Source organism: Mirounga leonina, unplaced genomic scaffold, assembly GCF_011800145.1.
Source record: "Mirounga leonina isolate KUSES-001 unplaced genomic scaffold, KU_Mleo_1.0 Mir_101799, whole genome shotgun sequence".
In the NCBI taxonomy this organism is placed as follows: Eukaryota; Metazoa; Chordata; class Mammalia; order Carnivora; family Phocidae; genus Mirounga; species Mirounga leonina.
This window is the reverse complement of record NW_023270210.1, coordinates 527,164-549,849: the sequence shown is the minus strand read 5'-3', so window position 1 is coordinate 549,849 and position 22,686 is coordinate 527,164. Positions and strand designations below refer to the sequence as shown.

At 38.3% G+C, this 22,686-nt stretch overlaps 2 protein-coding genes and 1 pseudogene across 2 annotated transcripts; 1 reads left to right on the top strand and 2 right to left on the bottom strand.

Moving 5' to 3' along the window:
• Window positions 1-12,655: 12,655 nt before the first annotated feature.
• Window positions 12,656-16,997, bottom strand: RAB39B (RAB39B, member RAS oncogene family). The gene is made up of 2 exons (XM_035010512.1): window positions 16,783-16,997; window positions 12,656-14,032 (listed from the first exon to the last, which is right to left on the bottom strand). The coding sequence occupies exons 1-2, from the start codon at window positions 16,995-16,997 to the stop codon at window positions 13,606-13,608; spliced, it is 642 nt and encodes a 213-aa protein (XP_034866403.1). The 3' UTR covers window positions 12,656-13,605.
• Window positions 16,998-19,416: 2,419 nt separating this feature from the next.
• Window positions 19,417-20,029, bottom strand: LOC118014325 (DNA-directed RNA polymerases I, II, and III subunit RPABC4-like). Its single transcript, XM_035010539.1, has one exon. The coding sequence runs from the start codon at window positions 19,901-19,903 to the stop codon at window positions 19,556-19,558; it is 348 nt and encodes a 115-aa protein (XP_034866430.1). The 5' UTR covers window positions 19,904-20,029; the 3' UTR covers window positions 19,417-19,555.
• Window positions 20,030-20,319: 290 nt separating this feature from the next.
• LOC118014320 lies at window positions 20,320-21,111 on the top strand (annotated as a pseudogene).
• Window positions 21,112-22,686: the final 1,575 nt, after the last annotated feature.

Genomic DNA, 22,686 nt, shown 5'->3' with positions numbered 1-22,686 from the left:
TAAAGGTTTGTCTTGATAGGTTCTAATCCTGTACCCTTTTGATAGCCTTACTATGCCTATTCAGTGCTAATGTGGGATTGTGTTGTCTCTGAAGACATTGAGTGTGTGTGCAACGCCTATCATAGCTGGTGTTGGGTTCAACTATACATTTAAACTCCCAAGCCTTGGATAGGCTATGTCTGACACCAGTTTACTCTGAAGGACATGGGACAGTAAGACACCATGCCAGGGGATGGTGGGAATTCTTCTGTGGGAATTCTTGCAGCAGTCCCCACAGACTGCATAGATAGGGGCAGGAGCCACCCTGACCTAGGAGCCATAAGGGACCACTCCCTCTTAGAACAGTCCCCTGTGCATAGCATCCCCATCCTGGCCAGGCACAGGGCCCAGGAACAGGAGGTACATTGTACTCAGGGACTTATTTATGTTCACTTGCAGCCCTCTCGGCTCTCACCTAGGACACAAGGTGCCACCCTGGGCATTTTACCAGAAGCAGGCTTACCTGGTCACATAGCTGATGGTCCACTTTCATCAGGTTTCCAGAGGAACCAAGCTAGAAAGCTAATCCAAGGTCAGTTCCCCAAACTCGAAGGAGAAAGGGGTTTTGAATACCTCTTGCTCACAGCCTGTTGCATCTTCCATAGTTATGGGCCCAGGTTTTGACAGTGACTTACTTCCTTTTATAAGGCCCCTGGCTAATGACTGACTGCCTCTGCAAAAAAGGTAGTAATAGTTAAGGTATTTTAAAGGGCCGGATGGAGGCGTTTCTGTCTGGATTAGGTGAAAATAAGACATCACCACCTAGCCTCCAAAGTTTTACAATTATATGATGGATTGGAGAGCTTTTTTCTCCTTGACCCAAAACCAAGTGGTGCCATAAATTTAGCAAAACTATTTATGAACTCATTACAGAGTAAGTTTTTTTTGATCTTGTGGCCAAACTAGTTGATAAGATTTTTCTTACACTTTTTATGTTGAAGTTTTATAGCTACAGTCAGTGTCACAGAATTGATGTGCCTGCTAATTAACCGTATTTTCTATATATTAATATTTCTCTTCTATATCCAGGGAAAGTACTGCTTACATGATCAGTTGTGAGAGGAAAGTTTGAGACATGAAGTGTTTGAACTTGGTTAATGTTTACAGAACTGCTCTTCTTGTCTGATGTCGGGTTTAGTTACAGCCACATTAAACAAAAAGGATGGACCTGGTGTGTACAGTATATCTGAGCAGTTTGTTTATAAAGGATCATGTCTCTTGGTCATGGTTTTCAAATAAATTTATGTTCAGTTGGTTGTGTGACAATGGGGATACTTTATTTGGAGGTAGGCCATGACCAGATAGGAAATTTCTCCTAGATCTTTTAGCTGCTTGAGTAAACCCATCTTAGCCTGAATTGGCTTATTTTCCCCAGATCAAACCTGTGCATTCTAGAGAGTAAAAAATAGAAAAATTAAAAAGCAAAAGTCAGCAGATAACAATCTCTTCCTTTTCATCAGTACACCCCAGACAACAACAAAAAAACACATCCTTGGCTTCTTTAGTCCATGTCTGGACTGGATTGGGCGATAATTTCTTTTCAGTCCAGAGGGAGCTTAAGAGTTCAATTTTAATTCACCCTAGATATTTAATTTTCAACTATACTATAGCTATTAGTAGCAGAACCAGAGCAAGGTGACAATTCTATTTGCTGTGACACTTGAAACACTGACATCAGTGTTTGGTTAAAAAGTGGACTCATGATGGGGAAAGAAGCCTCGGTGGGTGGGTGGGTGGGTGGGGATACATTTTATTTTAGGGAAGGAGTGATCAAGTTCCAAGACAATAAGGATGACCCTGACAGACAGAATGCAGGAGGAGCAAGGAATTTGGCCTTGGGGATAGACAGAGGCAGGCAAGCTGGGAACTAAGCCTGAAACCCCTTCCTTTCTTCCCTCCTCCCTATCATACCCCCCCTTTTTGACCCTCTACCTATCCCACAGGTAAAAGTTGGCTATACCAGGAACTTCTGAAAGTAGATGGGGTCCAAACTGGTTCTGAGAGAAATTGAGATACAGTAAAGGCAGGGAAAACAGCTCAACCATAGAAATAACTAAAGAAAGGGGCATTTTGAAAGTATATAAGAATACAGCTTGGAGGGGTTTTTAAAAGGGACGAAATACAGTCAGACTGCCTTCATACAGCTCCAGTTTTTCATGTGTGACTGCATGTGTCTTGATACAAAATTATAAAGACTAGTACTGAATAATGGCAAAACAAATACTAATATTTAAGTAATTAGAAGTGGAGATATATACCGAAATACTGAACACTGGTTATGTCCACCCCAGAAATTATTTCTATGAAATTGTAATTAATATAAATATTTCAGAGTAACATACTTTTTAAAAAGTGTTTTGAACACTTTAAATGAGATGGCAAAGGATATTTTAGGGAATCAAATTTTGGTCCTTCTAGTAGAGTAAAAACTCTCCGTTGTTAACATCTTTCATTTTGGTGCTTGATATTTCTGTATTTTGGGTTCCAAAGAATCATGTCACCAGGGAGTTTGCAGTAGGAGTTCCAATTACTGTTTTCTTAAATTAATTTTTTTTTCTACTTTCACATATTTAAAACAAGATCCTGTTGCACTGATAAAGGGTACCATTTATGACAAAGATGAAACCTTTGTAAACATGTATCTAATATGTCAAAATATATAAAGTGTTAGAAATTCAAGAAAAAATGGATCAAAACATTAGTGGGAGTCTTAATACACTATTCTCAGTCACTTACAGGCAAATCCTCTGGGCCACATTTTCTAGTCATAACTCAGATAATTTAGGCATTAATAGTTTCAAATAAATCTGAAACATTTTAAGTTTAAACACTGAAATAACTTTGAGGTAAAAAAAAATGGAAACTAGAATTACAGGTTATTTAGGATTTAATGCAATGGGAAGCTAATGAGCTTAAAAACAGGGAATTCAGATGAAAATATGAGCCCTAGATGCCAAACTCAAAAGAATAAAAAACCAAATGTCCAACACACTAACTTTGCTTCCTCCGTCAATTAAGGTCAAGGATGATCTGTCTCAAGGTAATACTGTTTCTCTCCTGCCTCATCTTTTCCCCTCCAGTAGTCTTGTCCTCCCAGAGCATTCCTTAACCACTTATTCCTGCAGTCACACCTGAGACCTTGTCATTACTAATCATTGCCACCCCTTCCTAATCTCATCCTCAAGCCATTCTGTCCCAGCTTGCTTGGGATTTCTGGCTGAAGCACAGGAAACGGAAGCCCCTGGGAACCTCCTGGAAAGAGGGAGGAATTTGGGAAAGTGACCCCAGTGTTGGTTACAAACTTCTGGGTTCATATGTGTTCCTAATCAGCATACCAAAGAACTGAACAAAAGGATAGACCACTCCCAGTTTCTGGACTGGCTACTGTGTGGTGTATGAGCTTTGAAAACTGAACTGCCATTGGAATGACATTGGAACATGTGACCTGAACTTATCCAGAGAAATTCTCAGCTAAAACAAAAATACCAACATTCTCCATAGAATTTAAACAAGACCCAGAATTGCATAATATTCAAAATGTTCAGAGTACACTTAAAAATTACTTGGCATGTGAAATACCAGAGAAGTACTCACATGAAAAGAGACAGAGTATAAGTTTATGTAGATAACATGAGAAGTTAAAAAATTAGAATGCAGAATAAGCAAAATTGATAAAACCAAGAACTGGTTCTTTGAAAATACTGATAATCAGGCTCCTTGCTCAGCAGGGAGCCTGCTTCTCCCTCTCCCTCTGCCTGCCGCTCGCCCTGCTTGTGCTCGCTCTCACTATCTCTCTCTTTCTGTGTGTGTCAAATGAATAAATGAAATCTTAAAAAAATACTGATAAAAATACACAAGCCTCTAACAACTCTGACTTATAAAAACAACATAAACATATAGCATTACAAATGGGAGGTTTCTATGCACCAATACAGAGATTTTAAAGTTATACTAAGTACAACAACTGTATGTCAGTGCATTTGAAAATTTAGATGTGATGGATAACTTTCAAGGAAAATATAAATTACCAAAATATACTTACCAGGATGTAGGCTATGTGCCGCTATGGTAGTCATTCCCAGTCCCTGTGCCACATGTCTACTAACAGGTCAGGGTGGCTCTGCTCCATGCTCACTTCACTCTGGAATCCAGGCTGATGGATAAGCCTCTAGCTAGGACACTGATGGTCACATGGTCAAGCCTATATCATAGGAGGGAAGTATAATCCTATTCCAGGGAAGGACAATGAATATATGTGACCAATAAAACAGTGTCTCTAATGGTTTAAAACTGAATCTAACCATAACCCTGAAATAAATTGAAAAGATTGTTAAACATCTACACCCTCTTCTGCAAAAAAAAAAAAAAAAAAAGGAAAGAAAAGGAAGAAGGAAGAAAAAGGAAGGAAGGAAGGAAGATAGATTAGATACATGCTGGAAGGAAGGAAGGAAGGGAAGGAAAGAAGATGTTAGATAAATGCTGGAAGGAAGGGAGGGAGGGAGGAAGGAAGATAGATGCTGGACCAAAAGCTTTTATGGGTGAATTCTATCAAACTTTCAAGCAGCAGATCACTCTTATTTAATTACTCTAGAGTATAGAAAAAGAAGACAGATTTTCATCCATTTCATGATTTCATGAGGCCAGAATAACCATGGTGCCACAACCTGACAGAAAGCACAAAAGATCAACATTTCCAATGAATTGTTAGTCCTTAAAATAAGTTATTTTGTCATGTAAATTGAGGAGATGCTGTGTAAAATTGCCTCCCATTGGAAAGCCCCAATATAGAATAGTGTAGTTCTACAGAATACTTTTTGCCTTGTTTAATCCACAATTTTCCAAATTTATGTCACTGTAGATCCCCCCACATTCCTCTTAATCCCTGTGGAGTTTTTGGAAATACTGTTACGAACCAATCTCGAATTGGAATATAGATGCAAAGATCTATATTACTTACTAATAATAGTAAATTAAATCAAGCTGTTTTAAAAATGTACCATGAACAAATGCAGTTTTTTCTAAGATTTTTAAGAAATATGGTTAAACATAAACAGATTTACTAATATAATTAATTACAATACTAGGTTAAGGAAAAAACCCGTTTGATTATCTCAATGGGTACAAGAAAGACATTTGAAAAACTCAACATACATTCTTTGTAAAAGGTCTTAGTAAAATAGTAATGTAGTGAAAAGTTCTATAACCTAATCAAGGTAATTTAAGGTTAAAATGCTAGAAGCATTCAATCCATATTCTAGCCAGTGTGAAAAGACAAGAAGAAGAAATGAAGTATAAATATTTGAAAGGAAGAGAGAAAATTACCATTATTTGTAGATTACAGTGTCTACCTAGAAAACAAAAGAGATCAATTGAAAAACTGAAGTAATAAAGTTTAGTATGGTGTCTGGATACAAGATGTAAACATACATGTATCCACAGATTTCCTACACACTAGCAATGACCAATTAGAACATGTAATGAGAAAACCCATTCAAATAAAATATAAATATCATTTATGATATATAAATATTATAAAATATCTAGGAATAAACAGACAATGCTAAAGCCTATAAGTGTGCATGGTGAGCACCCAAAATCTAGTCTCAGCAAATTTCCAGTGTTCAATACACTATTAATAACTACTACAGTCATCATTCTGTATAGTATATCTCCACAACCTATTCATTCTGCATAACTGCATTCTATGTATTTGAGTTGTTTATATTCCATGTATAAATGAGATCATGCAGTTGCTTGCTTTCTGTGCCTGGCTTTTTCACCAAATGAATGGGTAAAGAAATTGACACATTTCTTATTAAGTTTTACTGTATTGCATGAGAATATCAAAGAAAATTTTGAAGGGAAAAGGATAATAAAAATATACTGTGGAATTACCCAGCTACAACAATGTAGTATTAGGGCCAGAATAAGCAAACAATTTAATGAACTATAAAACGGGAGTCCAGAAACAATTTAATATTTGAAAAGAGTAAAATTTCCAACCATTGAAGAAAGAAGGAAGTATTCTATGGACAGTATGGGGTAAGTAGCTAGCCATTTGGGAAAAATAGTTGTTATCCCTACCTCCACATCCTATACATAAATCAATTCCTAAAGGAACCCTAAATGGGTTATAGGAAGTCATAGGAAAATGGTTTTCTAGTATTTGGGTGCAGAAGGCCGATCTAAAACTAACACTTTTTGGCCATAAAGCATCAAGAGACCAGTCTATATATATAAAAAAAATAAGGTACATGGTACTAAAATCAAAAGTAATAAAATGTTATCCAGTAGACATTTTCTTTGCACCTTGTCCCCCAGCCACCTGGTTCCCCAACTTTGAGACAACTTCCCAGTTTCTTGTAGACAACAGGTGAAATGATTAAATAATAAGTAAAATATGATTATTAAATTATTTAATAATGATGTTATCTATTAAATATTAAAGGCTTCTGTATTACCAAACACCATAAAAAGTTAGAAAAACATGAAAAAAGTTTTTTTTAAAAGATTTTTTATTTATTTGAGAGAGCACGAGTGGGGGGAGGAGCAGAGGGGGAGGAGGACGGGGGAGAAGTAGAGGGAGCAGCAGAGGGAGAGAGAGAAGCAGACTCCCTGCTGAGCAGGGAGCCCGATGCAGGACTCAATCCCAGGACCCTGGGATCATGACCTGAGCTGAAGGCAGACGCTTAACTGACTGAGCCACCCAGGTGCCCCAACATGAAAAAATACTGTAACGTATGTGGTGGATAAAGCATTGATTTCCATATGTAAGGAAATCTTATTAATAAGAAAAACACCTTTTTATTAGTACTATATTCAGCCACAAGCAACAGAAAACCAATAACCAAATATATGCAAATTTAAAATACATGTTCTCTCAGATCTGCAGAGTTAAAAGATTGGCAGTAATATTCATTATAGGGCGCCTGGGTGGCTCAGCTGTTTAAGCGTCTGCCTTCAGCTCAGGTCATGATCCCAGGGTCCTAGGATGGAGTTCTGCATCAGGCTCTCTGCTCAGCAGGAAGTCCACTTCTCCCTCTCCCTCTACCCCTTGTTCCCCCCTGCCCCGCCCTGCTTGTGCTCTCTCTCTGAAATAAATAAAAATCTTTAAAAAAAATAATACTGATCATAGACATTATCATACACTATTCATGGGCATTCAATAAAACCTTTCTAAGGAGCAATCCGATTGATTTTATCAAAATTTTATTTTATTTTATTTTATTTTTTATTTTTTTTTAAAGATTTTATTTATTTATTTGAGACAGAGAGAATGAGAGAGAGAGAGCACATGAGAGGGGGGAGGGTCAGAGGGAGAAGCAGGCTCCCCGCCGAGCAGGGAGCCTGATGCGGGACTCGATCCTGGGACTCCAGGATCATGACCTGAGCCGAAGGCAGTCGCTTAACCAACTGAGCCACCCAGGCGCCCGATTTTATCAAAATTTTAAATGTGTATATTCTTTGATTCATAAATTCTACTTTTATGATTTTGACTTGACATAATTGGCCAAACACACAAAGATATGTATACATTGTAGAATTGCTTTATAGCAGCAAATAATTGTGCATAACCTAATGTCGACCAATGAGAATTAGTTTATTCTATGTCCATACAGTATAATGCTATTATATCAGTTTGGAGACTTTCAGCTACAAGTGGAAAAAAATGGCATAAACTAAAAAGTGATTTATTATCTTATGGAATAAGGAGTCTCAATATAGAGTGGTTCTAAGGGTAGTTAAAATCTGTAGCTCAAAGATCCAGATTTCTTCTATGTCTGTCATCTTCAGTATGTCAGCTAACTCTTTTCCTGATCACTTCAACAAACGTACCAGGCACTAACTGACTATAGAGATACAATAAGGAAAAATGGACAGTTCCTGCCCTCATAGGTATTTACAAAAAAATGTAGTGTATGTGTACAAAAGGTAACAGCACAGTATGAAAAAGATTCATTTAGGTGCAAACATATAACAAATCCCAAGCTTTTCTTTTTTTTTTTTTTAAGATTTTATTTATTTATTTGAGAGAGAGAGAGAGCACATGAGAGTGGGGGGAGGGTCAGAGGGAGAAGCAGACTCCCTGCTGAGCAGGGAGCCCGATGCGGGACTCGATCCCAGGATTCCAGGATCATGACCTGAGCCGAAGGCAGTCGCCTAACCAACTGAGCCACTCAGGCGCCCAACAAGTCCCAAGCATTTTGTGAGTATGTTTACTATGTGACATTTACCAAGTGCTAAGTACTTTATATGGATTATCTCATTTCATCCTCACAACAATTCTATGAAGTGAATATTATTATTGTCCAATTTAATATATGTGTAAAGTGAGACTGAGAAATTGAAACAGATATATATTAACTGGTAGAGTCAGAATTTGAACCCATGTTGGTCTTACTCAAAATCCATACCCTTAACCACTATGTAAATAACATTTTGAAAAGTAAAAATTAAATAAATAAAAAGTCTAGAAGGAAATAGACCAAACTTTTAAGAATCATTTTCTTTAGGAGCTAATGACTTGAATGCAGCTGACAGACCCCACAAGAGCCAGGAGAAAGAGGGAGGGAAACAAAGTCAAAGGGTGCATTGATAGACTGGCAGCGGGCAGTGGTTGATTGCCTGAAGGTTCCTAAAGAAGTGTAAAACAGGGTTCATGGGATAGAGTGGACAACCAGAACTTGTAATCAGAGAGGTTTTAGAGGCTGTATAAAATTTGGTCATGCTTCAGAATCGGGCCATGTGTGTATTTTATGAAGTGAGGTAATAGTCAAGGTCATTGGATTAAAGCAGGGCAATAAAACAACCATTCATTCTAGTATTTATTAGTTATTCAAGCATATATGTATGTTACAGGTTGCAGAAACAATGGTGAACAAGATGAATAAGATTCTTATGTTTGTGGAACTCACAATTGGAGAAGTAGGCAGAGGCCAGATCATGCAAGGCCTTGTAGCCATGTTAAATGTGCTGAGAAACCATTGGTGGGTTGTAAGCAAGGGAATGACTTGATCTGTTTTCTGTTTTGAAAGGACCATTCTGGCAGTTATGTTAAGGTTGTATCTTGGGAATAAGAACAGAAAGTAAGGTGAGCACTTAGGAAGATATCGAAGTAGTTCAGGAAAGAGTTGGTAGTAGCCTGGATGAAGGTTATAGCAATGGAGATAGATATATTTTGAAGATAGAGCTGATAATGCTTGATGATGGATCTTATATTGGAGGCGGGGGGGGAGAGAAGTGAGGGATTAAGGATAACTGCTAAGTATGTTGAACAAAGGGATGGATGGTGGTGTCATTTATGGAGATGAGAAAGATTGGGGTGGAAGGAACACAGTCTGATAGATACTGATTTCATATTGGATATGTTGAGTATAAGGAATTTGTGTATGTGTTTAGTAGGCAAGTTGGCTGTATTGTTACAGTGCTCAGAAGAATGGGCTGGAGTCCTCCATTTGGGAGTCCTCAATGCAAAGACAGTAACTGGAGTCATGAGCAAAGGTAAGATTGTCTAGGTAGAGGAGAGAATGGAGAGCAAGAAAAGAATTGAGAAAAGAAAAGAAAGGAATTGAGAAAAGAAAAGAAAAGAATTGGAACTCCAACAGAACTGAGAACAACAGCTTCCTAAGGAGCTTGGTGTAGGCAGAAATCATTCCACCAATGCTGTGCTGACAGGTCACTCATGACTTCCTGCTCCCTTGAATCCTATGGATATATTTTAGCCATAATCTTTCTGAATCCACTGCTACATTATGATACCACTGTCCACTCCTTCCTGTGAAACTAGACTCTCCAGGTTTTCCATTCTCTCCTTCTAAGTAAGTTTCTTTGCCCTTTACTGGACATGTGCAACTTTGTTGTTCCCCAGGAAGACTAAAGAATTATACTCTATGTTGAACTGTCAAGAACAGCTTCTGGAGCCACATCTTCTCTAGAATTGGGAAGCTGCTTGCAGATTTTGGAGGCTGTTGGTTTCAGAACTTCATGGAGGTGAGGGATAAATCCAGACAGTTATCTCAGGAAAGAGAATTCCAGATACAGTAAGGAGCAAGTACAAAGGCCCTGAGGTGTGAATGTGCTTGGTGCGTTTGAAGAACATTTCAACATCTCACCAAAGAGATTCTGGTTACTTTTAAGGCAGAGCCAGCGTAACCAGATACATCAAATGTAGACTATGAAAGAGAGGAGTCAAGGATGACTCCAAGGTTTTTGGCAAAAGTACACAGAAGGACAAAGTTGCCATTTACTGAGGAAGTAAAGGTTATGGGAGAAACAAATTTGGGAAGGAAAATTAACTTGGTTTGGGACATGTTAAATTTCTGATGCCTAACACACATTCAAATGGAGATGTTGGCTAGGCAGTTGGTTATAAAGGTCTGGAGTCCATGGGAAAGGACAAGCTGGAGATACAAATTCAGGACTCATTGGCTTATATGTGGTATTTACAGCCATGGGACCGAATAAAGTCACCAAAGAAATTCACTGAAGAAAAGATGATCAGGCCCTGGGGGTTTTAGGGAGGGTTTTAAGGAGAATGGAATGATAAACTATATTAAATGCTGTCACATGGGTGGCTTTCCTTTCTACCTTCCTTCCTTCCTCCCTCCCTCCTTCACCCATGACTATAAAAATGATAAAGCTGTGCGGAATTCAGCCTTCCTATGCCCAGACTTAGAATCAAACATCTTTCCCTTTTTTCCTCTCCCCTAAATATGTACTATAAACCCCAGGCACTTCTGAACTGTTGTGTTCTAATCTGGGCCCCACACTCCAAGGGATCCTGACAAAAAAATCATGCCATATAGTAGGACCTGAAAAAGCTGAGACAATTTAGCCTGGGGGAACAGAAGACATTCCAGGGATGACAATAGTTGTGATCAGCTACCCGGTGTCATAATTAAGATTGTTGACCAAAAATTGCAGTCATTCAACTTTAGGCTTGATAGAACCAACTTTTCCAGAAGTGGCATGGGATTCTCAGGCAGTAGTGAGGCCTTTGTGACTTTCAACGTGATGATTCTATCTTTCAAAAATCATATTCTTGTTCTAGCTTTGAGATGCTGGTGAATACTGTTTGCATAGTGGAAATAGCTACAACACACACGTGAAATCTCACAGTCACATAATCAACCATTTTACTAAATACAAGCAAATTCTCATTCACATACAGCTAAAGAAAACATTTTTCCACATTTCATTACAATGCACAACAAAGTGAGGAAAAGTTTACAGTACATTTTATTCTGGAATAGGAGACAATCTAATCCAACATGCAGTTGTGGTCTTTGTTACAAGTTAGTTGATCTTTTCTTTTACCTATGTAGTAAAATAGCTTCTAAAGCTTTATCCTTAGTATTGTATTAACACCTGATTTTTTCACACTTATTTTCTAAAACCCACTTATTGCAGTGACAACAGCACTGAATTCTACTAAAATGATTTTTAAAATTTCTAGAACTTGTTTAAGCAATTAAGCTCAGCCACCTTTGCTGGATCCTGTGCTGAGTATTTTTAAACCTGCCTAAAAAAATGCAAGGAATGAGAACAGTATACATATAATGTATTTTAGACAAGAAAACTGTAAAGTTTTGTTTCTATCCTTTTTTTTTTTTTTTGAACTGACAGAATCCACTCATTTATCCACTGGATAATCTTGCTTTCAGAATCTTCTTAATATAATTAAGTATAGTAGTTGGTGAAACTTTGTCTTAAGCCCATTTACCATCTTTTATTTGCCTTCTGAAACCACAAAGCTGGCAACTTAATTACTCCACCCAAGCCAGGTCATGTGGCATGAACGTAGAGATGATGATTGGTTCACTTGTAGTTGATGCTGCAGGTTGGTCCAAGGTGGTTTGTTTCCATAATTTTCATTATTTGGCTGCTTCATTCTGGCTGAAGTAAATTCCCAAACGTTCAGATTCAGTCACATTCATACTGAAGTTCAATATTATATGTCAAAGCAATTTACCATTGTCAGGCCTTCCTATCACAATGCATATGAGAAACCTGACTATTCAGAATTGTTTTCTTACTGTGAAAGGTATGGCTTTTGCCTAGCTCAACTGGCTACAGTCCAAAGAATAATTTAAAGCATGACCTCTCTTCAAGAAGATAATGGAAGCTTAAGCCAACCATTTCAATTTTCTGATGCAATTAGATGTCTGTTCACCTGAGAATTAAGAGCTGACTCTCCAGGATAGCCAAGAATCCAGTGTAGTTATATGGCAAACAGGTGGCTAAGGTCATTGTGAGTTGAGTATTTTATCCCCATCCCACTCCCCATTGCTGTATTTGGTTCCTTTCAATGATATGTCCACTGTGTTTCAGTGATAAGAACACATTAAAACTGTGTGTTTTGAGTTGTGCAGTTATTTACTCATTTAAAGCCCTCTTGTCAATGATATCTGAATTGGCTTTACCTTTTGTTTCATCCCCAGGTTCCCTCAGGATTATAGCTGAGTCGTAAGCAATAAGGAAACATATCCTAACATGTAGAGAACATTTATTTACAGTCATATCTCTTCCAAAGTAAACAAATTAATAACAGTTCATTCATCTGATAGCAGGCACAAGATGATGCAGTGGAACAAGAACTAGGAGTCAGGAGACCTTCCCCTTAGCCAAGTGAATCTCCTGCTTCTTAGTTTACTCTTGTAAAATGGGGAAGAAAACCTCACAGGCCTGTTGTGATGATCAGTAAGTAATTCAAGGGACTGTTTGCAGGGTCACAGCGCCTCTTGTTGAGCAGGTACTCAGCAGTCCCTGTACCTGAAGAGTCAGGCAGGTGAAACTCAAGGCATGGTCAGAAGGGACAGAGGGTATGGCATGGATTACACTGTTTCTTCTACTTATGTGGTAATTTGCATGGGACAGTTTCTTTCACGCTGTTGGTTATTCCATCACAAGGGTGTACATTTTCTGGAATGTGATAACATCAGTATGTGTAATGGCCTCCCTTTTCATAGTCACACCAATTTTACTAGAACAGCAGGCCTAGAAAGGGTCATAGTAAATAGCTGGTCCATGCCCCTCATTCTCCGGATGAGCTGTTTAGAAGCCAATCGGTCCCTTACAACGAAACCCAGCACACACACTTGGTGTGGGATAGTCTCACTGATTAAGTTGATCTCATAGTCATTTTTAGTTTTGCGAATTGTTTCCAATGTGATACTTTTTTCCCCTTTACATATATCTTTATGTTTGTGACCTATGAATGAGCTGGAACACCAACAAATAGTTATTCTGTCTGTGGGTGTATTTTTCTGGAGCCTAGCTCCCCAAACCTCAGCCCCTTGACATGTGATCCACAAAGGGCACATGGAGCAGCCACTGCCCAGAATGGGCCACAAACAGTGCCTGGCCCATATCAGTAATTTAGTCCCTCGGTCACAGCACCCAGGCTCCCACATCCACCCACCCACAGCCTGTCAGAAACCCCTTGAGAAGGAGGCTCACTTGTATGTAAAATGGAGGTTGAGTCCATTCAGTCACGCAGGGATTCTTTTCATTTTGATCACTTTTAAGTTCAGGTGGGAGAGCGTGTTTTGGAAATAAAACAGCTGACTAGCACAAACATCTCCTTTCTGATTTGACAACCTCTTCTGAAGAGTGAACCACATTTGGTACAAATCCACTCTTCACCCCTTCCCATCCCTCCTGGATTGTAATATCCCCCCTTTTAACCAGCTCATATATGTCTCTTGTCAGGTCTGTGAAGGCTTTCTCCACATTAATGGCGTCTCGGGCTGACGTTTCAATGTACTTCATGCCGTACGCAGCAGCCAGTTTCTCTGCCTCGTGGCGAGTCACTTGCCTCTGTGTATCCAGGTCACACTTGTGACCCACCAGAACAAATACAATTTGGTAGGGCTGAACGTGCACTTTGGTCTCTTCTAACCACTCATGGACATTCTGGAAGGACCTGCGGTTGGTAATGTCAAATAAGAGAAGACCACCTACTGAGTTCCTGTAGTAGGCGCGAGTGATGGATCTAAAACACAAGAAAGAAGTAAAGAATAAAGGCCATGCCCAAACTCCTGTACTTCGATGAACTCAGTGTATTCTAGTGTGTCTGGTTACTGACACAGTCCTTTAGTAAAGATGATTTTCTTTTTTTTAAACAATGGAATGCAAATGTCATCTGTAATAATAATAACACATGAATTTTCAATTGGGCAACACTAAGAGATAGCATCTTCTGGAAAAGAATGCTCATGGCCTTACAGGCATTTTCCCTTGATTCAGGTAGAACTACGGCTCACTCTCCCACCCTGGCAAAATGGGATACCAAAGTCACAGGTTATTATGAAGAAAAGTGAAATAATGAATGTTAAAATGTTCTCTGACCTGGAGAGCTCATGATAAATTCTAGCAGTTGAAAGAGAATTTAAAAAGATTAGAAGTGAATTTATGATAGATGACAGAAAATGTTTATGAGTATATATACGTATGTTGCAATATACTCCATTTTTTCCCATTTATCACTTCTTCTTTAACTCTAAGGGGGTCCTCCATCTCTTCTCTGAGGAGAAACACATTTTGTTTTTTATTTTCTAGGCCATGTAGAAATGGGAAAAATAAGAATGGTCTGCGAAGGTGTCGAGCAGAGTGCCTGTCAGCCCTATTTCCTGACACATTTCAGAGAGGCTGACTCAGGAGCTACCACTGGGAAAAACTGCCCAAATAGCAAAAATTTCCCCTTAAAATGATACAACTTATTTAAAGCGGTGTACCTGGAATATTTCTAAAACCTAACCTTTGCTGTACTTAAACAAGAAACGTCCAATATTTTAACTTCTTGAGTTGAGGAGCATACATATGTTAGGGTGCTTTACTTAGAGCATATTAGAGCTTATTAGAAGGTGTCGAACTATTTGCCTCTACAATCACTTGTTTTAGACTACTGTGCTTTTTGATCTATGTCTATTTTTAGGTTTTGTGTCTCCTTCGATGAAAAAGATAAACAATGAGGGACTCGATAGCTTAAGGCTTAGGACAAATGGCCCAATGATAAGAGAACATTGTCCAGGGAACTACAGTCCAAGCTAGATGATAGTAAGAACAAATGTTACAAATGAGTTCAAGTCTCCAGAACCAGGCAAATCAGCCCTGGAGACTGGAAGCATTTCTAATTCTCTTATGTTTAAAGGTTCATGGAGAATGGTAGGTGTAATCAGAAAATTCAACACGAACAAAGGTTTTGATTCGTGAACAACTTGGTTCAGGAAATTGGTGAGCAAGCTGTAGATCCCTGTCAAAACTCTAAAAGACATTATTATATTAATGGTTTGTGAGTATTTAGAAAGTAACAAAGCCCTTTCTAAACACAATATAGGGCTACATAAAAATTAAAACTTCCATTCATCAAAAAATTTTCTTAAAGTTCAAAGACAAATGACAAACCAGGAGAATATTTTATAACATATATGACAGAAAAGGATAATAATCTATAAAAAACTTTCAAATCAATATCACCGAATAAATAATAAGCGGTAGATATGAAAAGGCTTTTCATACAGAAAGAGATTCCAGTAAACATATAAAAGACACCTTTTTTCACTTCTAATATGAGAAATTTCATCAATTCAAAGTGAACCTGTACAAGGATATTTGTCACAAGTGTTGTTTGTGGGAGGTGGGGGGGGGTGGGGTGGGGTGGAGACAAGTTTGTAGTAAACTCTTCTCTCTACTCTTCTTTGACTACCTAACCAGTATTTTCTATGCTCAATTAGTGTTCAATAAATGAATAAATAATCATAAACGTATTTGAAAATGAATAAAGGCTATTGAGTCCTTTTGATCTAGTTCCTGCTGCCTTATGTGACTTTAGCTCAAATTGTTCTCTCAAAGTTTTCTGTGTACACTGCTCTCTCTCACTTGTCTTAATACGTGCTGCCTTCTGTCCCTGGGCTTTTCCTGTCTTTGCTTGGGTAGTCATCTTCTCCAGGTAGCCTTTTCTGTGTTCAGACATATAATTACGCATGATGCATACTACAAAGGAAAGACAAAGGGTTGTAGGAGAAAATTAAGCCTGTTCATTGGCTACTCATTATATGCTGAGCGTTATAGTAGGGAGTGGGCATACAAATATGAACAAGACACTCTTTTGTATAATTGCTGATTATGTATTTCCTCCCACTATGCCAGCACAGAAGTTCTAAGAGGGAAGGGCCTGTGTCTGTTTTGTTTACAAGGCATCCTCTTGTGTGTTTCGTCGGGCTGTTTCCCCAGAAACAAGCCCAGCGCCTGGCATGCAGTGGATGATCTCTGAATGTGTGCTGGTTGCAAGAAGGAATCAATCATCAGTATCTATTTCATATAGTTATGTGTATCTCTATATATCTATATCTGTATCTAGGTCTATAAGTAGCTATCCTGTATATCATCTGTCTATACCTGTCAGTTAAGTTAGGATGACCTGGAAACGTTTTTGAAAGTAATATAGCATAAGGACTGCGATTGATAATTACCGTGACCAATTCCAGCTAGTTTATTAGCCACCAAGGGGCAGATTGGTGGAATTGTGCAAGCAATACGTATTATCGACTGGCCTCCCTGCCAGGGTGCTTCTTACCCTGCACTGAACTCCCGGCTAGCTGAAGGTGGGCTTGAGCAGAAATCCCCAGACCCTTGGTATCGTCCCTATGGGGCCGCGACCAGGACCAGGAAGTCCTCTTTCCCCAGGGGTTGTTCAAGCCGCGAAGACCCTCCCACTGCTCGCGGCCCCGGCTGCGCTCCCACCTGAACCTTTCTTGACCCGCGGTATCCCAGATCTGGAGCTTGATGCGTTTTCCTGGCTCGATCTCCACCAGACGGGAGAAAAAATCCACTCCCACAGTGGGGTCCGAAACCTGGGCAAAGCGGCCTTCGGTGAAGCGGCGGATCAGACAGGACTTGCCCACCGTGGAATCCCCGATGACAATGAGCCGGAACTGGTATAGCCAGATGGCCTCCATGGCCGGGGATCAGCAGGTCTCCTTGGCCCGGGCCGGCCGTGGGCGGCGAGAGGGGCGCCCAGCCGAGGCCTCGGAGAGCGTGGCTTGGTCCGGATCTAGATCGGCAGCGAGCACATCGCTGGCCTGGGAGCCTGAGGCGAGGTAGGCCCAGGCGCAGGGAGAGCGAAGGAATGGATGCTGCGCTCGCAGAGGTGATGAAATGGCAGCAGCATCAGCACCACGCACTCTGACTCATCACTGACAACCGAGTTACTGTAATCCCGCGCGTAGACGCGACGCCCGGGGCTGCCACACTGTCTGTAAAAGGAGCGCACACAGAAACAGCCGCGGAAAAAAAATCATGCGCCTTCCTTTCCTTTCTCATTCCTCCACCCACCGCCTCTTCTTAATTTTTTTTCTCTATCTCCAAATAGCAAAAGTAATACCTTTTCATTAAAACTAGCAAAACAATCCAAAATGTACACAAAAAGGTAGATCCATAATTATCTGACCCCTCCCTCCCCAAGATATTAACAACTTGGGATATATTCTTTCATGTGTATTGCCATGCAAATATATATACACATAAAAATTTATTGCTGTTTGATTTTTACAAAGATTGGATCAAATTGGACCATTATTCTGGCATTTGTTTTTTGCAATTAATAAAGAATCATAGACATCCTCCATTTCCAACTCATTTTCCTTTTACCATGACAATGCTGCAATAATGATTCTAAGTATAGTCACACATATGTTATTTGTGTGAGATAGAGTCTTTCAAAACGGACCGGGAAGTCAAAGAGTATGAACATTTTAAATGTAATGGATTTGGGCATTATACATTGTAAAAATACTTAGCAATGTAAATTCTACTTAGCAATATGTGAAAAGGCCATTTCTTCACATTTTTTTCAAGCATCATGTTATAGTCTTTCTGAATTCTTGCCAGTCTGATGTAGTTAAATAAAAACGTGCTCATTGCTTTGTTTTACATTTCCCTGACTACTAATGAGGTCAATACCATTTCTTGTGCATTGACCATTTGTGTTTCCTCTTCCGGGAATGGCCTCTCCGAATCCTTTGTTCTTTTTTTTTTTAAAATATAATCCCTTATCATTGCCTTACTAAATTAAAAAACAGTTTTATTGATATATAATTCACATACCATACTATTTGCTCATTTGAAGTGTACAATTCAATGGTTTTTAGTATAGTCACAGAGTTGTGCAATCCTCACCACAGTCGATTTTAAAATATTTTCATCATCCCCAAAACGGACCCCTACCTTTTAGCCCATCCCCCCTCTATCATCCTTCCCTCCTAGCCCTAGGCAACCACTAATCTACTTTCTGTCTCTATAGATTTCCTTATTTGGGACATCTCATACAAAGGGAATTATACAATATGTGGCTTCTTTTCATAGAAAATTTTTCTGGCTTTATAACTGGCTTTTTTCACTTACTATAATGTTTTAAAGGTTCATCCACATTCATTTTTATGACTGAGTAATATTCCACTGTGTGGATGTACCATTTTGGTAATCCATTTATCTATTGATGGACATTTGGGTTGTTTCTACCGTTTGGCTATTATAAATAATGCTGCTCTGATCATTTGTTTCCAAATGTCTGTCTGAACACATGTTTGAACTCTTTTGGCTTTGAACCTAGGAGTGGAATTTCTGAGTTCAGTGGTGACTGAATGTTGAATGCTTTGAGGTAATGCCAGACTGTTTTCCATAGTGGCTGCAATGTATGAGGGTTCTTATTGCTCTGTTTCTTCTCCAACACTTGTTATTTTCTGACTTTTTGACTCTAGACATCCTAGTGGGTGTGAAGCGGTATAGCTCATTGTGGTTTTGATTTGCATTTCCCTGAAGACTAATGACAATGTGCATATTTTTACATTCTTATTGGCCACTTGTGTATCTTCCTTGAAGAAATGTAGACTCAGATCCTTTCCCCACTTTTAAACTCGGTTATTTGTCTTTTTATTATTGAGTTATAAGAATTCTTTATATATTCTAGGTACAAGTCCTTTATCACATATATGATTTGTAAGTATTTCTCCCACTCTGTGTAGCCTTTTTTTTTAAATGAAAAATTTAACTCAAAATAATGCATGCATGCTAAGTACATTGGTATACTCAATACAAAATGATGCTGGAGAGTTTACAAAGTTGGTGATGTAAAACAGTAGTTCCCAAGGAACTTACTTACTCAGACCTTCACAGGGCCCTAGAAAACTTCATTTTTAACAAGAATCCCAAAAGATTCTAGGCCTTAATTAAAAGAGTGGTTTAGGGAAGCACTTGAAAGTTTCACTCTGTGTCAGATTACATATACAATAAAAGTAAATTATAAATCATGTAATTGAACAAAAAACTTTTCTTTATAGAAACTATTAAATAGATATCTAAATACAAGATGGATTTTATTTTTTTATTTTTTTTTACAAGATGGATTTTAAAATGAAATGTTATTTGTATTTGTAAAGGTATGTACACTGATCAAAAGCTATACAACATTAACAGCAAATCCAAGTACAAATGAAGATAATCCTCTGAATTCCATGTTTCATTGAGCATCAAAAACCACCAATCTTTTAGTCCTTTTCTTGTACATTATTCTGTATCCACATTCTCTGCATCTGATCGGATCCCTGGATTTTATTTCATTTTCTGGGTGACATTCTCTGCAGATATGTATCATTGGCTGCCGCTTTGGGGGTTGAATGTCCTTTTGGGTGTCCATTGATAGTCCCTCTAAATACAACCAGCCAATTCCTACCCATGTAGCCCGCAGAAACTTCGTACTCTGAACTCTGTGTACCCTTTTTGCACTTTCTTGAAGGTGTCTTTTGAAGCACAGAGTTTTAAATTTTGCTGAAATAGAACTTATCTTTTTTTCCCTTTTGTTGCTCATGCTTCTGGTGTCATGTCTAAGAGTACTTTGCCAAATCCAACATCATGAAGATTCACTCCTAGGCTTTCTTCTAAGATTTTTGTAGTTTTAACTCATACATTTAGGTCTATGCTCTATTTCGAGTTAATTTTTAAATATGCTAGAGGTAGGGATCCAGCTTAATTCTTTTATGTATGGATATCTAGTTGTCCAAGCACCATTTGTTGGGAGAGGATATTCTTTCCCCATTGAATGATTTTGGCACTCTTGTTTGAAAATCAATTGACCATAGACTATGGGTTTATTTCTGGACTCTCAGTTTTATTCCATTGGTTTGTATGTCTAGTCTTATGCCAGTAACACATTGTCTTGATTATTGTAGCTTTGTAGTAAGTTTTGAAATCAGGAAGTGTGAGTCCTCCTCCTGTGTTCTTTTCCAAGATTGTTTTGGTTATTTGGGGCCTCTTTTAATTCCATATGAATTTTAAGATGAGCTTGTCAATTTCTGCAAATAAGGCAGCTGGGATTGATTGAGATTTTATTAAATTTATAGATCAATTTGAGGAGTATATTCATCTTAATAAAATAAAATTAAATTAAATTAAGTCTCCTAATGCTTGAACATAGGATGTTTTTCCATATATGTAGGTCTTTTAAAATTTCTTTTAACAATGTTTCTTAGTTTTCAGTTTACAAGTCTTACACTTCTTTTGTTAAGTTATTTCTAAGTATTTTATTCTTTTTGATGCTATTGTGAATGGAGTTGTTTTCTTAATTTTATTTTCAGATTGTTCATTGCAAGTGTATAAAAATACAACAGAGGCTGTTTGTGGTGGATGTGATGGCTTCTAGGTTACTTCGTGGAATTGGAGTGCTGGCCATGCAGGACCTCAGGGCCCATGGTCCCAGTGGAGTCACCATGGTGCACTTCATGGCATCTGCAGGTGGTGTTCCTACTGAGACGAGCAGGCAGCTGGGCTGGAGAGGGAGGTCATGATGACTGCATGGAAGGGGCTAGACCCATAAATATGCTAGCCCCACAGGCAACTTCAGGCACCAAAGAAGACCCTAATTTAGTCCCATCTATCACCAACAAGCAAATAGTGGGCTGCATCTTTGAAGAGGACAATAGTGCCTTCATCTGTTTCTGGCTGCACAAAGGTGAGATCCAGTGATGCCCTAGCTGTGGAACCCATTACAAGCTGGTGCCCCACCAGTTGGCCCACTGAGCCTTTGTACTAACTTACTCAAAATGTGCTGTGAAGTGTCTTCCTTCCACTAAAGACTAACCATTGCATTGGCTCCTTCTCCTCCCTCCCCCAAAATACAATAGATTTTTATTTATATTTATTTATTTATTTATTTATACTTCATGATGGATTGACACTTTTATCATTATGAAATATTCCTGTTTGGAAATCTATTTTGTGTGACACTAGCATAAACATTTCAGCTTTTTTGCAGTTGTTGTTTGTGTGATACATCTTTTGCCATATTTTTTTTACTTTCAGTTTGTATTGTGGGTTATTAAGCATTTCTACTGTATATATAGTTGTATCATTTTTAAAAATCCACTCTCACAATCTTTGCTTTTTTATTAGATTTTGTTATTGTAATCATTTATATACTTGGATTTGCATGTGTCATTTAATTTAATTTTTCCTTTTCTATATATCTTATGGGATTTTTTATTCCTCTATTCCTTGTGTCTGTTCATGTCTTCTGCCCATTTTTAAACTGGATTATTTGTTTTTTTGGTATTCAGTTTTATAAGTTCTTTATATATTTTGGATACTAACCCTTTATCAGACATGTCATTTGCAAATATCTTTTCCCGTTCTGAGGGTTGCCTTTTCGTTTTGTTGATTGTTTCCTTTGCCATGCAGAAGCTTTTTATCTTGATGAAGTCCCAATAGTTCATTTTTGCTTTTGTTTTCCTTGCCTCAGGAAACATATCTAGAAAGAAGTTGCTATGGCTGATGTCAAAGAGGTTACTGCCTGTGTTCTCCTCTAGGATTTTGATGGTTTCAGGTCTCACATTTAGGCCTTTAATCCATTTTAATTTCTTTTTATGTATGGTATAAGAAAGTGGCCCAGTTTCATTCTTTTGCATGTTTCTATCCAGTTTTCCTAACACCATTTGTTGAAGAGACTGTCTTTTTCCCATTGGATATTTTTTCCTGCTTTGTTGAATGTTGACCATATAGTTGTGCGTTCATTTCTGGGTTTTCTATTCTGTTCTATTGATCTGTGTGTCTATTTTTCTGCCAATACCATAATGTTTTGATCACTAAAGCTTTGTAATATAACTTGAAGTCCAGAATTGGGATGCCTCCACCTTTGCTTTTCTTTTTCAAGGTTGATTTGGCTATTTAGGGTCTTTGGTGGTTCTTTCAGAATGGCTGAAATTAAAAACACAAGAAATAAGAAGTGTTGGCAAGAATATGGAGAAAAAGAAACACTTGTGCAATGTTGGTGGGAATGCAAAGTGGTGTAGCTTCTGTGAAAAACGGTATGGAGGTTTCTCAAAAAATTAAAAATAGAACTACAATATGATCCAGTAATTCACTACTGGGTATTTACCCAAAGAAAATGAAAACGCTAATTTGAAAAGTTATATGCACCCCCATGTTTATTGCGGCACTATTTACAACAGCCAAGATATGGAAATGACCCAAGTGTCCATCGATAGAGGAATGGATAAAGAACAGGTGGTATGTGTGTGTATGTATATAAATATATATGCAATGGAATATTACTCAGCCATAATAAAGGATGAGATCTTGCCATTTACAATGACATGG

Excerpts from the sequence above, each read along its gene's own strand:
- RAB39B (XM_035010512.1), bottom strand. The coding sequence starts at position 16,997 with ATGGAGGCCATCTGGCTATACCAGTTCCGGCTCATTGTCATCGGGGAT. Across the intron at positions 14,033-16,782 it reads GCGGGTCAAGAAAGGTTCAG|ATCCATCACTCGCGCCTACT; the intron begins GTGGGAGCGCAG and ends CTTGTGTTTTAG.
- LOC118014325 (XM_035010539.1), bottom strand. The coding sequence starts at position 19,903 with ATGAGCAACAAAAGGGAAAAAAAGATAAGTTCTATTTCAGCAAAATTT.